The 15,315-nt window shown below is 57.3% G+C and overlaps 2 protein-coding genes across 6 annotated transcripts in view; both read right to left on the reverse strand.

The window, feature by feature from the left end:
* SHC2 (SHC adaptor protein 2) overlaps positions 1-6,415 on the reverse strand; it is a 33,888-nt gene extending 27,473 nt beyond the window's left edge. For 2 of the 4 annotated variants that reach the window (XM_070793411.1, XM_070793412.1), the window contains exon 1: positions 5,912-6,412. In XM_070793411.1, coding sequence (XP_070649512.1) covers positions 5,912-6,376 — 465 coding nt within the window. In that variant the 5' untranslated portion in view covers positions 6,377-6,412. Of the gene's footprint in view, positions 1-5,911 lie in introns of all 4 variants that reach the window. The other 2 variants (XM_070793410.1, XM_070793413.1) reach the window with 2 other exon arrangements.
* A 2,068-nt stretch (positions 6,416-8,483) lies between these two features.
* Positions 8,484-13,998, reverse strand: CIMAP1D (CIMAP1 family member D). Of its 2 annotated transcripts, none has more exons than XM_070793415.1 (4): positions 12,388-12,426; positions 11,831-11,900; positions 10,549-10,662; positions 8,484-9,531 (listed from the first exon to the last, which is right to left on the reverse strand). In XM_070793415.1, the coding sequence occupies exons 2-4, from the start codon at positions 11,838-11,840 to the stop codon at positions 9,047-9,049; spliced, it is 609 nt and encodes a 202-aa protein (XP_070649516.1). In that variant the 5' UTR covers positions 11,841-11,900; positions 12,388-12,426; the 3' UTR covers positions 8,484-9,046. The 2 variants fall into 2 exon arrangements, with proteins under 2 accessions (XP_070649516.1, XP_019819199.2); XM_019963640.2 differs by lacking the exon at positions 11,831-11,900 and adding an exon at positions 13,365-13,998 and having other exon boundaries at positions 8,487-9,531; positions 12,388-12,495.
* Between the last annotated feature and the right edge of the window lie 1,317 nt (positions 13,999-15,315).

A 15,315-nucleotide genomic window follows, 5' to 3' on the forward strand; every position in this document is an offset into this window, starting at 1 on the left:
AATGAACACTTGGGTTGTTTCTATCTTTTGGCTGTTGTGAATCATGTTGTTATAACTATGGGTGTGCAAATATCTGTTTGAGTTCTTTCTCAAGTCTCATAACAGGAAAATAGTTATTTTCTATCCTAGATGTACACACACACTCAACCTTACTCATGTATCCAGCCATACATGTTTAGGCCTCCTGCTTTTTGGGGTATTTACCAACCAATAGAATTTCTAGATCATGTAATAATTCTATGCTTAACTTTTTGATATAGTGCTTTTATTTTTATTTTTTGGCTTCACTGCATGGCTTGTGGGATCTTAGTTCCCTGACCAGAGACTGAACTTGGGCTCTGAGCAGAGTCCTAACCACTGGACCACCAGGAAATTCCCTTGGTATGGTTTTAATACACACTGAATTTAATGAAACTATCTCATATGCTGACAGAAGGCTTCATTTGCTGATATTCAGGCTCTCCTGGGGTTGTCCACTGTTGTGGAAGACCATATCGCCCGCAGTGACACTGGAGCTGCCGGAGTAATGCCTGGGATCAGTCTCTAGCTGTTGCGTGAGGGCAGTTCCGTGCCCTGTGTGTCAAGGGGAGAGAAGCCCACACCCTATACGTTGATTATGAATTGCTGTCCCTCTGTTTCTCCTTTTTATTGTTGTTTTATTACATCATGGTGGTTTGGGGGGAAATAAATCTGCAGGTAGATGTTATATTTATATTTGATGTTCATTTCAGTGTGTTTAATCATTCAGTTGTGTCCAATTCTTTTCAACCGCATGGACTGTAGCCCACCAGGCTCCTCTGTCCATGGGATTTTTCAGGCAAGGATACTGGAGTGGGTTGCCATTTCCTTCTTCAGGGGATCTTCCCGAACCAGCGATCAAACCCACATCTCCTGCATTGCAGGCAGGTTCTTTTACCACTTGAGCCATCAGGGAGGACGGAGGGTTAAAAACACTGATGATAAATGAGCTGTGGCTAATCTGACAGGATTGCAAGCAGTTGGCTTAAGCTGGTGGTTCTCAAACATGAGTGGGTGTCGGAATCACCTGGAAGTCTTGTAAAACACTGATCACCAGGCCCACCCCAGAGTTTCTGACTCTGCCTGAGAATGTGCATTTATAATAATTTCTCCGATGTCTGGGCACCCCACTCTGCTCAGCATTGGTTCAAGCCAATTTGGTGGCCCATCTCCCTTGCCATGAATGGAGTTTGACACTCCGGCAGGTGAGGTATGGAGAGAATGGAAGGAATGCTTTCTCTTCTCCCAGTGGACATGGTTGGATCTGCATATGATACTTGGTGCTGTGGCTGCTCTTTTGTGACCATGAAGACAGCTAAGCCAGCAAGCTGAAGATGGCAGTGTGAAAAGACAAAAGACCTGGGTCTGCAGGGATATGGTCAAGTCATTGAATTAATCCACCCTGCTGCTGCTGCTGCTAAGTCACTTCAGTCATGTCCAACTCTGTGCGACCCCAAGACAGCAACCCACATGGCTCCCTCATCCCTGGGATTCTCCAGGCAAGAACACTGGAGTGGGTTGCCATTTCCTCCTCCAATGCATGAAAGTGAAAAGTGAAAGTGAAGTCGCGCAGTCGTGTCCAACTCTTAGCGACCCAATGGACTGCGCCCATCAGGCTCCTCCATCCATGGGATTTTCCAGGCAAGAATACTGGAGTGGGGTGCCATTGCCTTCTCCGTAATCCACCCTGGAGCCATCCTACTCCTTGCCTGCAAGGAATCAGCTGTATTTGCAGCTAAAACACCTGAGACAAGTTAACCTCCCACATTCTCAGTACACACCCACTTACAAAAACCTGCCTTCAGGAAACACCGGGTGGCCCAGAGGCAGCCAGTCTGGGGCCCTGAGGCAGTCCTCAGTCTCTCTGGGCCCCACTGAAAACTTTCTTTGAAAAGAACTCTGGAGAGGGCATGATGACAGCACCCCGAAGAGCAGAAAGGGCTTGTTGTTGGAATTTTCGTGAACATGTAAGAGTACCACATGCCAGGCAACCACGTGACCTCAGCTTAAAATGGAGCAAAATTAAAGGTGAGTTCTTCAGCTGCACCTGCCCATTCAAGTATACGTGGCCACATGTGGCCACCAATGGGACAGCATGGAGCCAGAACATTCCACACTGTGGAGACCCTCTGGGCAGCACTGGTCGGTGCCAGTCAAACGGGCAGTTTAGGGAACATCACAGGACATAGTCTGGGGCTTTCCAGGAGAGGCGTCCTACTCACAGAAGGACCCAGCAGTCAGGAGGGGCCTCTCTTCTGCAGCGTGAGGGGGCAGAGGGTCTAATCTGGGACAGAAAAGGCGCACCAAGGCCAGACGCCTCTTGCCCAGGTGAGACAGGGGTGGGTCCTCCCTGCCTCCTCCAGCCTCTGGTGGAGCCACCCTCCTGCCTGCCCTGCCCCAGGGCTGCATGGCCGGTGCCTACCTCTCCCTCCCCCACACGTCTCCACCAGGCCTTCTCTCATGGCCACCAGTCTCTGGATCCAGGATGACCCCATCCTACCTAACAACACCTGTGAAGACCCAGTTCCCAAGTGAGGTCGGGAATGAGAACTCATGATGAGGTCACCGAGCTGGGAAATTAACCAGCCCCAGGCCCCAACCACCAGGGCCTCTGCTCCCACGAGAGGATCCACGTCCTTCTGGTTCTAAGCCACTCTGAGTTGTGCCTGTGGTAAGGCTGCTGATGGTGCCACAGCGGCCATGACCCTCACCAGGTTCCTTGACATGGCTGCGCCTCCGGGTCCTCACTTAGAAACTGAGTAGATAAACCTCAGGATGGGGGAGAATTCAACCGGGGGCTTGACTCCACACTCATGTCTAGACCAGATGCCCTGACGGCATCACTGCTCGCCGAGCCTCCGTTTTCTTGTTTTGAAACAGGGACCGTTACAGGGTTTCGTGAGGGTTCTATGATATCAGCTAGGTGAGTCAGCTGCTGTTTTAGCTTCCTCTTGCTGCTATAACAAATTAACACAAATTTAACATAAATGTATCCCCTTAGAGTCCTGAAGGTCTGGAGTCCAGCTTGGATCTCACGGGGCTAAATCCCAGTGTGGTCAAGGCTGGTCCCTCCAGAGGCTCCCTGCTTTTCCAGCTTTTTTTTACGGCCCCTCCCTCCATCCTCACAGCCAGCAGAGCAGCATCTCCTGTCTCTCTGCCTCTGAGCCTCCCCGCTCCCTCTTCTAGGGACCCTTTGATGACACTGGGCCCCCTGAGAATGCAGGGTCGTCCCTATCACAGGGCTTTAACTTAATCCCTCCTGCAAAGTCCCCTCTGCCCTGTGAGGTGACATGTCCACAGGTCCTGGGACCAGGACAGGGGTGTCTCCGAGGCTGCTGGTCTGGTACTCTGCCACTCAGGTGGCAGCAAGTTCGGGCTGGAGAGTGGCTTCCGTTCTGGGTCTGGTGCTGGATTCTCACGGGGTGACAACTCTGCCTCTCTGGGCCTTGGTGTCCCCAGCTTACATAAGTGGGGACAGCACATTCTCTCTGGAGGACCCGAGTCACCCCCGTCGGCCCCTGCATGATTTGGGGCACAGCTGCTCCTGCCTTGACCTCACACTTCTCTGTGAACCAACCTGGAGAGGACTCATGGCTCTCAGAACACCTCAGGGGTGTGGGTGCAGAGACTGAGGCTTCCAGGGGAACAGAGCTGGACAGTGGGGCTGAGTCAGACCCCCTGCCCATCCCCCCTTCGGGGCAGCCACACCAGGGCTCATCTCCAACACGGACGCTGTAGCCCCCTTCTCCCCACCCCCACACTGCCCTGCTCCAGGGCATCTCTGCTCCCTCAACAGTGCCCCAGCCTCCCCTGGCTCTCTTTGCTGCCCTGCCAGCCTCACCCCAGCCCACTTCCACAGGAAAGCTCCTTTCAGCACCAACGCTGCTCTGCAACCCTGCCTAGAACCATCCAAAGCCAAGCTAGCCCGCACAGCCCCCAAATCTTACTCCTATGCTCCTCTCTCTGCACCAGCCCCACCACATGGGTCTCCGGCCAGTCCCCAAACCTGCCAGCTGAGCCCCTGCCTCGGATTCTCTTTCCCCAGTTGTTTCATGCCTAGGGCCTCTGTGGTTTTAGGGCTCAGCCTTAATGTCATCTCTGAGGGGCACCCCATCCACCAGCCCTGCTAAGAGCAGCCAGCAGTCTCTGACATCACTTGATTGTAATTTCTGCACAGCACCTGCCAATATCTGCCACTTTCCTGTTTGTCTGTCTCTTGTTTATTTACCATCAGTCTCTCCCTCTAGAAAGCTGAGCCCGTTAAGAGCAGGGATCAGATGGGCCGCATTTCCTAGCATGCCATCAGCACCTGGCAGGCTCTGGCACGCATTATTAATAAATGTCTGCAGCATCGATGGCAACGTCCAGACCACTGGAACAGTCCAAAAGCCTGCACCCCAACAACATGAGCATCTGAATTCTGAGCACTTCTAATCCCCACAGCCATGGCCCCCGAGGGCATGTAGTGCGAAGCCCAAGGCATTGCCGGGGAAACATCTCGCTACAAAATCAGTGTTGAATCCAGCGAAGCTGAGATTCAGCAAAAGAAGGGGCCATGACCAAGTCAGAAGACTCCAAGAGCGAAGAGCAGGTCCAGAATGTGAGGCAGCCTAAGACCCGCTGGCCCGTCCAAAGCTCTTCCTTTCTAACCCACTCCCAGGGAAGCTGCGGGCCTGCCTGGACCACACCTGGACATGCAGAAAGTCAAGGCCACTGCGAGCCGCCACCAACTGGGGACTTAAAACAACAGAAATGTAAGCCTGGCCCCACAGTTCTGGAGGCTGGAAGCCAGGGATCGAGGTGTGGTGGGGGCCCTGCTCCCTGAGGTAAGGGTACTTCCAGCCTCTTCCAGAGTCTGGCAGTGGTACGCGGCCACCGTGGATGTCCCTTGATTTGTGGACGCATCACTCCATTTCTCCCTTTGTTGTCACGGGGCCCCTCCCTGAGCGTTTGTGTCCGAATCTCCCTTTTCTTAGGAGGATACCAGAGATCGCATTAGAGCCGCGGTAATCCAGTGTGACGTCATCTTAACTCGATTATATCGACAAAGACTCCATTTCCACATAAAACCATATTCTCAGGCTCAGAAGGTCAGGAATCTGAGGAATACTAGTCAACCTAGTATGGGGTGGGTGGAGGGAGACTGTAAAAGAAGCGAAGACAAACCACCACACGCAAAGACACAGAACTCCAGGATCCTGGTCCCCACCCCAGACTGAAACGCTGTGAATATACATTGGATTCTGATGTGACAATGAACTGTGGGTGGGCGGAGTGGCCGATAGCCTGGGGCGTGAGGAAGCATTTCACGGCGAGGCATCCCACGGGCCGCTCACCGCTTCCTGATGGTTCATCAGAACTACCCACAGAGTCAGAGGTTCATATAAAACCAGAACAAATAAAGACCTGCTTCTCTGCAGCGCCTTCCGAGGCCCCGCGATCTCTCACTTGGAATCAGGGACCTAGCAGGGCTCGGCCCTTCTGCACCCCACGTTGCCCACGGTCTCCGACCCTCCTGTCTAGAGGGAGTTTTCAGTGGGGATCTGGGTAGCCGGCCGCCCCCACCCGCGTCTTCGGGCCCCAGTCTCACCCAAGAAATGGGGGGCTACGCCTAACCTGCGCATGCGTGCCCCCCTCCCACCAGCCGCCCTCTCCCCGCCCCTCCCCACGTGACTCCGTGGGAACCTGGACCCCAGCGCCTCCTGGGTGGGGGTGGCCAGCAGAGCACGGCTTGGCAGTTGGGGTCTAGGGTGATGGGGAGAGGAGAGATGGACAGACACCTGGCTTCCCGGGTCCAGAGTGTCCAAGAGAGAGAAGTGGGGGGTGGGAACCCCCATGTCCAGACGGAGGCTCGGGGGAGGACGCGGTCCCAGGGTCCCGCCGACGGACTCACCCTAACGACGTAGGAGACCCCGGGCCCCAGAACCCTGGAGTCCGGGTGTAGCCAACCGTGCGCTGGCTTGTGGATGAAGCTGCCTTTGCGGATCCACTCGTCAGCGGGGGCATCCGGGGGCCCGGTCGCCCCCCGCGCGCCCCGCGGTCCCCGCACCCCGGAGGCCCGGCAGCGGCTGAGCGCAGGCAGCGGGCAGGGCGCGGCGCAGCGCGGCTCGCAGGAGCCCAGGACCGCGGCCGCCAGCGCCGGGACGCCGGCCGGGCTGGCCGGCTCGGGCTCAGGGTCGGCGGCCCCCGCGCCCCCCGCCGCCCGCGCCGCCGCGGGGCCGCGGCTCAGGAAACCAGCGGGGGCCGCGAACTTCCACTGCGGCATGCGAGGCAGCAGCGCGCAGAAGGTGGTGGGCGCCTCCGGTTCCGGGGGTGCGGGGGGCGCGGGGGGCGCGCGCCCGCCCGGACCCTGCGTCATGGCCGCGGCCGCCGGACCGAGCCCGACCGGGCGCTGCGCCTGGTGCGGAGGAGGCCCTCCAGCTCCCGCGCGCTCGCTCCCCGCCCCCGGCCCGGTGATGTCATCCGTCCGGCCCAGCGCGCAGCCGCGGGGGGCTGCGCCCCTGGGACCACCGGCCCTCGGCGCCCCGGTGCCCGGCGGGGAGACGAGAAACTGAGGCCCGCCGAGGACACGGGGCTGATTCGGGGTCTGCAAACAGGGAGGGAGCGAGGTTTCGAACCCAGCACCCGGGCGGTGACCCCTTACTTAGCACTCCACACGTCCCCCAAGTTCCTAGAAGGACGGAGGTGGGAGAAACAGAAATCTCCTTTCTTCCCTTTTCGAAAGGAGGAAACTGAGGTCTGGAGAGGAATGAAGCTCAGTCAAGGCAGGAGAGCGCCCCAGACCCCCAGGTCGTCTCCCTCCCTTCCCACCGCTCCTGACGGAGGAGGTACTTGAAAATCAGGCCCTGCTAGATTTTCTAACTGGGAACCTGAGATCAGCGAGGGGCAGGGGTGTGCTCTGGGGCACACAGCGCACACTTGGAACCAGTCCGGCTGCCTGCGTCCGAGCGAGCCGAGTCCCCGCTACGCGGCCTCGCCCTGGGCCTCAGTTTCCCCGGCTATAAGCCGGGGGAGTGGACCAGAGGGTCACGGACTCCTCCTGCTGCGTTTCTGGGGAGCCGCTTCCAGCGTCCACCCAACAGAATCCCAGGACCCAGCCTCCCGGACGGGGGCTGGCCGGTTCCCCGCGGCCTCTCCAGCCCCGCCCCGGGCAGGGCCGGCTGCCGGGAAACAAAGGGAGGAGGCCGGAGCCGGGCCGGTGGGGATGGAAGCAAAGGAGTGGCGAGGCCGCGCGAGACCGGATCGATAAATTAGAGTGGTGAGATCACCGCTCGGCCGCCACCCGCGGGCCGGGGGAGGCGGCTGGGATGCGGGCTGGAGGCGCGCGCGCGGCCGTGATTGGCCGGCGGGCGGGGCGGGGGCGGGGATGCGGCGGGAGGCCTGAGCCTCCAGCCCCGAGAGCTATTGTGCTCCTGCGGCCCGGGAGGGGCGTGGCCCCGGGTCAGTGAGGGGGTCGGAGGACGTTTGTCGTGGTCTGCAGCTCTCACCTGGGCTCTGTGCTGTGTCTCTGTTGCGGGCTACAGATTTGTGGACTATGTGAGAGTTGGATTGTGTGTATATTCTGTGCGGATGTGAGTGTGTGTGTGTGTCTGTGTGTGTGAGAGAGGAGGGAGTCTGGGTCCCCGCCCAGGTGTGTGTTGTGGGGTCCTGGTATGTTTACCATTGTGTGTGTAGGGGTCCAAGTGTGTACACAGGTGTGTGTGTCAGGAGTCCTGGGTCCTGATGTGTACAGAGGTGTGTGTGTCGGGGGTCCTGATGTGTACACAGGTGTGTGTAGAGGTGGTCCTGGCACGTGTCCACCTAGTCTGGTGAAGGGTGTGTGTTGAGGTTTGGCACCCAGGCTGGGGAAGAGGGGCCAAGTAGGAGAGAGCTGACTCCCAACTCCAAGGCCTAGGCTCTTCCTGCTGCGCTGCCATGGGGGTCATCTCCTCCAGGAAGTCAAAGTGCAGTCTGTCCCTCCCAAGATCCTGGGTTAGGGTCTTTCTGGGCTGTAGTTAATAAGGTGTCATGGTCCCAAGGGCTTGGTTACATGCTTCATCCACGTTATTTCTTTTCTGTCCGTGGAAAAGAGTGGCAGGAACAGAGCCCATGGGGCAGGATTCATATCCAGGCCTCGGAAGGACACCAGCATCCATTATGCCCTCTGACAAATGTCCGTAAACGTGACTTGCCTCTGGAGTTGCTGCAAAACAACCTTATCAATGCCTGGAACACGGTAGGTGCCTACTGTGGCAAATGTTCAACTTCATCAAGTTCCTATACATCCTTCAAAGCCCAGGTTTGGTGTCCCTTCTTTCAAGAAGCCTACCAGTCTGGCTCCCTCCACTCAAAGCCCCTGCCCCACAGCTTGTCTCCTTCAGTCCTAGACCCCTTCTTCAGTCCCATCCAGGTGCCCAGGGGGCTGCAGAGTTAGGGGTTGGCATCTGAAAGCAGTGTTCAGGTTTCTTTCCTGTGGCGTGAACAGATGGAACCATGATGCTGACAGCTGCCGATGCCCCAGAATTTTATTGGCAGGCAGCTAGAGGGTGGAGCAGGTAGAGAGGGCGGCAAGGCTGCCTCCAGCAGGATCTGGGCCCAAACAACCCTTCCATGAGTAGCAGGGATGAGCCCAAGTGAGGCAGAAACCCAAGCCATGATGGGGACCCAGGCTCTCGAGGGCGGACACTGAGTTCTAGGACACAGGAAGCCGTGTCTCTGGCCAGCGGCTGAGGAAGGCCAGAGTGTCCCTTTTTCCACCTGGCCTGGCCCAGCCTGGTGTTACCTGGACAGAAGAAACTGGGACGCTGGAAGGAGACTCACCCTGTGGGGACCACGGGATCTCAGCCCCCGGGACTGGAGAAAGCAGTGGCCTAGAAGGACCTTGGACCTTTCAGAAGACAGGAAGGAAGGAGGTGCCTTCCCCTCACCCTGGCTTCTCCTAGGCTCCCCCCTCCAACCACCTGCCTACCCCCCCCACTTCACAGCACAGGAGACTGAGGCTCAACCCAGGAGTGGGCCAGACGTCCTGTCACCTCCTGTCATGAGGGCATCAGGGTGCAGTGTCTGCAGCCATGGTGGTAGCCCGCTTGGAGTGGCGGATACCCATGGTGAATGCTGGGGCCCTGGCCTTGGTCACAGTGACCTGCTCAGGGCTGTGGCTGCCAGGACCGGGTGTCTCATCTGGGGGCCGTGGGGCTCGGGGCCGCCCCAGCATGGTGAAGGCCGGCCGGCGCTGACGGTAGGCATTGGGGTCCGGGCTGTCATACTGGCCAGGGCCAGGTATCTCCGCGGGGTCCTGCAGGGGGCGGGCGGGGGGTGTGCGGCCAGCCACGGTGTAGCTGGGGCTGCTGGGCTTGGTAAAGACCTGCGAGCCCCAGAGGGAGGGCAGGGTGTAGGTGTTGGGGGCAGGGGCTGAGGTGTTCAGGGGCCGTGGGCGGAGGCGGGAGCCCAGGGTGAAAGCTGGAGGCGTCCGCTGGCGCATGGGGGCCACCTTCTCTGGGCTGTAAGCCCCAGGGCCGGGCGTCACCTCCAGACCTGTAAGAATGGGCAGTGGACAGAGTCCTCACCTCCTCTAAGACCTGGCGTGGCTCCCCTGCCATATGCATCGTGGAGTTCACAGCAGCCTGGCTGCCCTCTTTCTCTTTCAAGCCTCCAGCCTTTGTCCAAGTTCAGCCCTCTGCTGGGCATACCTCCTGTTTCCCATTCCAACCTCCCAGGAGCTGCTTCTCCATCTCAAGACAGCCCCAAAATCCCCTTCTCCCCATGTCTTCTCCACATGCTCCTACAGAGAGCCCTCACAGCCCTTCCAGGTTCCCCCTGATGTGGGTCTCTCCACCTCTCCAGACATGGCCACACTGAGGTGAGAAGTCCCCACCTGGATCTAACCACCCTGGGCTGGGGTCTTACAAAAAGTGAGAATGAGTCAAATCTACTTCAATGCTCAGCAGTTGGCTTAGTGCATGTTTGAGTGGATGGGTCAACAGAAGGATGAGTAGTGAGTGGAGAGGTGATGAGTGAATGAGCAGATGATGGATTCAGGGAGTTGTAGAGTAATCAATAGACAGACTGTGGATGGATGGGTGAGTGGGTGGACAGATGGATGGATGGATGGGTGGATGGATGGATGGGTAGATGGAAGGATGGTTGGATGGGTGAGTGGGTACATGGATGGATGGGTAAGTGAGTGGGTGGGTGGGTGGGTGGATGGAAGGGTGGATGAAAGTGTGGATGAATGGATGGACAGATGGATGGGTGAGTGGATGGATGGGTGGGTGAGTGGATGGATGGGTGGGTGAGTAGATGGATGGATGGCTGAGTAGACATGTGCCCACATGTGTACTGGGTCACATTAGCCTGGCCCACTTTACCCGTTCAGGTTCTCTTAGGGTCCCTGACCCCTCCTCTAAGTCCACTGGATTTTGTCATTCCAAAGACACTGAGGATCTAAGAAATTGGTGGGGGTAGGGCAGAAAGGGAGGGAGGTGCAAGATTGACTGAGACCCTGAAGGGGCAGGGTCCTGTGGGCGGGATCAGCTCAAATTAGATACTCACCGGGAGACTTGCCCCGGCCCTGCATGGAGTAGGCAGGGGTGCAGCTGCGGCCAAAGCGGGTGACTTTCGAGTCCAGGAAGTAGACTGGCCCAGGGCTGGTCTCCTGCGGAGATGCTGCGGGGGAGAGTCCAGGGTCTCGAGGGCAGCTCCTGTGACCTCGCCCCCAGTCGATGCCCTCATTAACCCTGAGGCCCCTGCCACGTCCTGAAGGACAACCTATGGAGGAGTGACTGCCCAGACCTGGGGCATGGGATCATGTTGACCATCTATGTGCTTGAAATCAGAGCCCCACCCCCAACCTCCAACCTGTCAGCGGCTTGAGGGACCCGCTATGAGACACTTAGAATTGTGTGTAGAGTTAAAGTAACCCGGCCCTGAGTAAGCATCAGTCAGAGGAGAGCCCTGCAGAGCTGGGGTATGCTAGCATGAGACCAGCCTGGGGAGCAGGGCTTGAGTCGGGTCTCTGACAGCTGGTCCTGAGGAAGCTCTTGGCCCAACCGGCCAGTCTCCTCCTCACACCAGCAGGATGCAAAGATAGAAGGGGAGATGATCCTCGGGATAGGGTGAATTGGTGCCTGCACTTAATACTCGTGACCCTTACTGTGATGGCCACTGCCACTGTTTATAAGCCCACTCTGGTATCAATGCATGTGAATCTAAGAGTAGTAGGTGTGACACGGATTCATGGGTTTAAGTACCGTGTGTACATGTGCATATGTGACATGGTGCGTACACATGAAGCATGGTCTTGACAAATAGGCACAGCCCCGTTCATGTCATTTCCCACCTCAAGGCCATTGCCTGTGCTGCAAGATCTGCCTGGAGTCCCCTTCTTCTCAAGGGGGGCCGAATTCCTATTCATCCTACAAAGCCCAGCTCCCATGCCCCCACCTCTAAGAGTCTGCTCTGGGCACTCAGCAGAGTCTACACTAACCATCAGTAACCCAACTCCCCATTCTGTCTGTCCCTCTGTCCCAGGATGGGCTCCTATGACTGGGAAGAGAGCCTGGAAGTCCAGGTTGCTCTGGGCCACAGACCCAGTTCTCAGTCCTTCCTAGTCACAGATGCAGTGCTAACTCCCTTATGTGCCTCTGGCACCCCTCACAGGCTCCTGGGTTTGAGGTGGATGCTGATTCTGAAGGCTGGGAAGAGGTTGTGAGCCCCACCCCTCCAAAGGAGCCTCTGTCCACACGAATCAAGTCCCCACAGAGTAAAAACCCTTCCAGCCCCCAGCCCAGCCCACTCAGGACCCCAAGTGCTCTAGAACGCGGGGTGAAGTCACCTGCAGGCATCGCTGTGAAGGCGCAGGCAGCAGTGGCACTGTCCACAGCCTGTGGCCTCGCCAGCCTTTCCTGTCCAAACATGAAAGGTCACCTCCCACCTCCCTGTGTCCTGTGGGACAGCATGGCCCGGGAGCCCCCATCCCACTGATGGAGGCCTGGAGGTCACCCCCACGCTCAGGGCCCTTCTTTACTGATAGAGGCCAGGCGCTGTGGTAGCCACTTTGAAACCACCTAATTTTCACTCCATGAACCTCTCCATGCTTCTGAGGTGTATTTGGTCTTGAGTACAACTTGGTAAAGACTGTGCCCTCATTGTTCACAGCATGGGAAACTGAGACACAGCTTTTCCGAGTCAAGGAGAACACCGCCCACTACTCCCCTTCCATAAGGAAATGGACCAGAGAGGCACAGCAGCTTCTCTGAGGTCACACAGTAGGGGTGACACCATGCACCCTCCCAGCTTCCTTCCTGATCAGTGAGCGCCTGGATCTAAGGGGGTAGGAAGTGCTCCAGTGGGAGATTGGAGGTCCACCCCTCCCACCCCCACCGGCCTTACCCTCAATGGGCCTCCGGAAGAGTGAGTAGGCAGGACCGGCTACCCTGGTGCAGTCGTGGTTGATGTAGCCAACAGTGGAAGGCAGGGCATACAAGCCTGGCCCAGAGCCTGTGACCAGAATCCTTGGGTCACGGCCTTGGGTTGCTCACCCTGATTGATGGAGGGGGAACCCAGGGACCAGCCCCAGAGCCCCCACCCTCCTTCTAGCAAACCTCCATGACAGGGGTAGGGGAGGAGGGGCTGCCTTCCCCTGCCGGGGGGAGTGGGGAATGACAGAAGCTTTGTGAGTCATAGGAGGGAGGGGCTGCAGGGCCAGGGCACCTTGGAAATTCTGACCCCAGACTCAGAGACACAATGTCACCAGTGGAGAAACTGACCCCAGACTCAGAGACACATGGCCACCTGTAGGGAAACTGACCCCAGACATGGAGACACACTGTCACAGCTGCAGTGTTTGGTGGCCTCCACAAGAATGTCAGTCCCACAGTCTGACTCCAGCTGCCTTGTTAGGGATGGAGAACTGTGGCTTGAACAGGCCCTAAGATCCCAGAGTCCACGGCAGAGTCAGGAGACTCAGCTGCCCACAGATCTCTTCGTTTCCTGCCCCTGCACAGGCTCCCAGCCTCTTTGCTGCCTTTTCTCCAAGGTCGCTATCAGCAGTGAACACACTGCAAAGGCTTCTCGGCTGTCATTGCTAACGTCCATCCCCATCTCAGGACCTTTGCTGCTCTGTTGCCCACTGTATAGTCAGCACCAGGAAAGGTGTCTGACTTTACGATACTGGACTCGGGCCCACAAGAATGCCAGGTTCACACCCATCCTGCAGGAAGGAAAATTGAGTTCCTGGGAAATTCAGGGGCTTGCCGGAAGCTCCTGCCTCCAGCTGGGCTCCCACACGTTCCAAACCCCATCTGGGTGGGGGGGATGAGAGCAGGGAAGTGTCCCACCTCCACAGGGCCCCTCGCCCACCTACCTACCGTGCTCCAAGGTGGCCACCCCGCAGGTCCTCCTCAGGCTGGTCTCTGGGATCTGACAGTCAGTGGCCCGCCGGCCCAGAGGCGCTGGGGTCAGCCGTGGAGCTGGGTCGCAGGTGAGAGTCCCCATGGTGGGTGGATGCCCCTGGCTCCTGGTGTCTGCTCCTTGGCCGTGCAGCTCTGGGCCACAGGTGCCGGCACTGTCCCTGATGCTGGCAGCTCCTGTGGGGTTGGCAGAGCCCTGGCCAACCACACCATCTGGAACGGCACAGACGGCCCCTTGTCCCGCGGCAGGGAGTCTGGGGCCCTGGCCTGATCAGGCTGGCCGGCGGTCGCTGGCCTGGAAGTGGGGCCAGGATCGAGTGTCGGCCAGGCGGCCGGACAGTCCAGGAAAGAGTCCAATGTCAGCAGAGCCAGTCCCCCGGGAGCCAGCCGAGCTAGGCAGCCCAGGCCAGAGCAGGCTCCCGGGAGCTGGAGCCACAAACAGGACACCCACAGCCTGGTGGCAGGAGGGATGGGCGAGGTCATGGGCAGCATGGCCCTGTTACTACAGCTGAGGAGGCCGAGGCATGGTCCAAGATTGCCACTCTGAGCCAAGAAGCATTCCTTCCTCCCCTCCTTCCCTCATCTAGGAAGTTCTCACTGAACACCAACTCTGTACTAGTTTCTGCTTGGGCTGGGGGACACGACAGGAAGAGACAGACCGGAGCTGATGTCAGGAGGCAAGAGGAAATAAGCAGTAAATGTATAAAGGAGCACTTCATACCTTAAAAGGTGTTACATGTTCTGCGAACAGAGAGCAGGGCAGGACAAGTCACTGCGGTGAGACGATGAGAAGGCAGCATTTCAGGATAGGAGGGGGCCGAGCTGAGTCCAGGACAGGAGTCACGTGGGCCAAGGGGTGGCTGCGGTTGTCCAGGAAGCCCCCTCCTCCCAGAAGCCAGCGACACAGAGCGTCTCTGTCCCTGACACAGGAAGGCTCCCCCGACCCCAACCCATGTCGGGATCTGAGACCGGGCTCAGGTAAGCGTAGCCAAGCAGAATTCACATTCCTTGTCTTCAGAGCATCCTTGTTTGCTGCTGTGTGGTCACGCCCTTTTGCAGTGCAACATGTTAACAGGTGTTCTGAGTGACCATTTGCATATCATACAATTCATTCCACAATGTAATTTTTAGGCATTCTATAATTTTCAAACCTTTTTAATCAAAATGTTATAGTCTGTGTCAAAGGTCATAAAACAAGTCTTAAATGCTATGTTAGAAAAGATCTTGGGACTTCCTGGTGGTCCAGTGGCTAAGCCTCCCCACTCCTAATGCAGGGGGCCCGGGGTTGACCCCTGGTCGGGAAACTAGGTTCCACGTGCTGCAACTAAAACCTGGCACAGACAAGTAAATAAATAAAAATATAGAAAAGAAGATCTTAAAATCAATGACCTAAGGTTTCACCTTTAAAAACTAGAAAAATGTAAGAGTACTAGTGGGTAGATGGAGGGAGATTTAAAAAACAAAGTAGAATGCATGAAACAGAAAACTGAAGAAAGAATTAACAAAGCCCCACCACCACCACCCAAAAGCTGATTCTTTAAAAAGATCAACAAGAAACCAGCGCGGTGAATGAATGACAACATTGGGACAGGAGGCCGGCAGCACTGCAGACTTGCAGGCTCTGGGGGAAACGAGTCTGTGTGAAGCCAGAGGCATTTACCGTATCCCAGTCACCAGGTTACTAGCTTGGGACTCAGGCATCCTGGCCCAGCATCGCAGTGTTTAATTATCCCAGCATCGCATGAGAGGTGTGGATTCTGACCTCCTCTGGTCACAGGAGGGGAGACAGTGGGGAGGGAGGGAGGGCGAGTCAGGGGAAGGGGGCGGTGGGGGTGGGGGATTGCACAGAATTCTGACTCAGGTTTTAGAGCAAAGCTTGGCATCGAGGGCTTCTCCCGGGGTTCTAATT

This window comes from Bos indicus, chromosome 7 (assembly GCF_029378745.1).
Source record: "Bos indicus isolate NIAB-ARS_2022 breed Sahiwal x Tharparkar chromosome 7, NIAB-ARS_B.indTharparkar_mat_pri_1.0, whole genome shotgun sequence".
NCBI lineage: Eukaryota > Metazoa > Chordata > Mammalia > Artiodactyla > Bovidae > Bos > Bos indicus.

Bases quoted from the DNA above. Each gene is read 5' to 3' on its own strand.
- CIMAP1D (XM_019963640.2), bottom strand. From the start codon at position 13,491: ATGGGGACTCTCACCTGCGACCCAGCTCCACGGCTGACCCCAGCGCCT. The intron at 12,496-13,364 runs GTAGGTAGGTGG...TTCTGGTCACAG, and splicing joins GGTGGCCACCTTGGAGCACG to GCTCTGGGCCAGGCTTGTAT. The intron at 10,663-12,387 runs GTAAGGCCGGTG...TCTCCCCCGCAG, and splicing joins CTTCCGGAGGCCCATTGAGG to CATCTCCGCAGGAGACCAGC.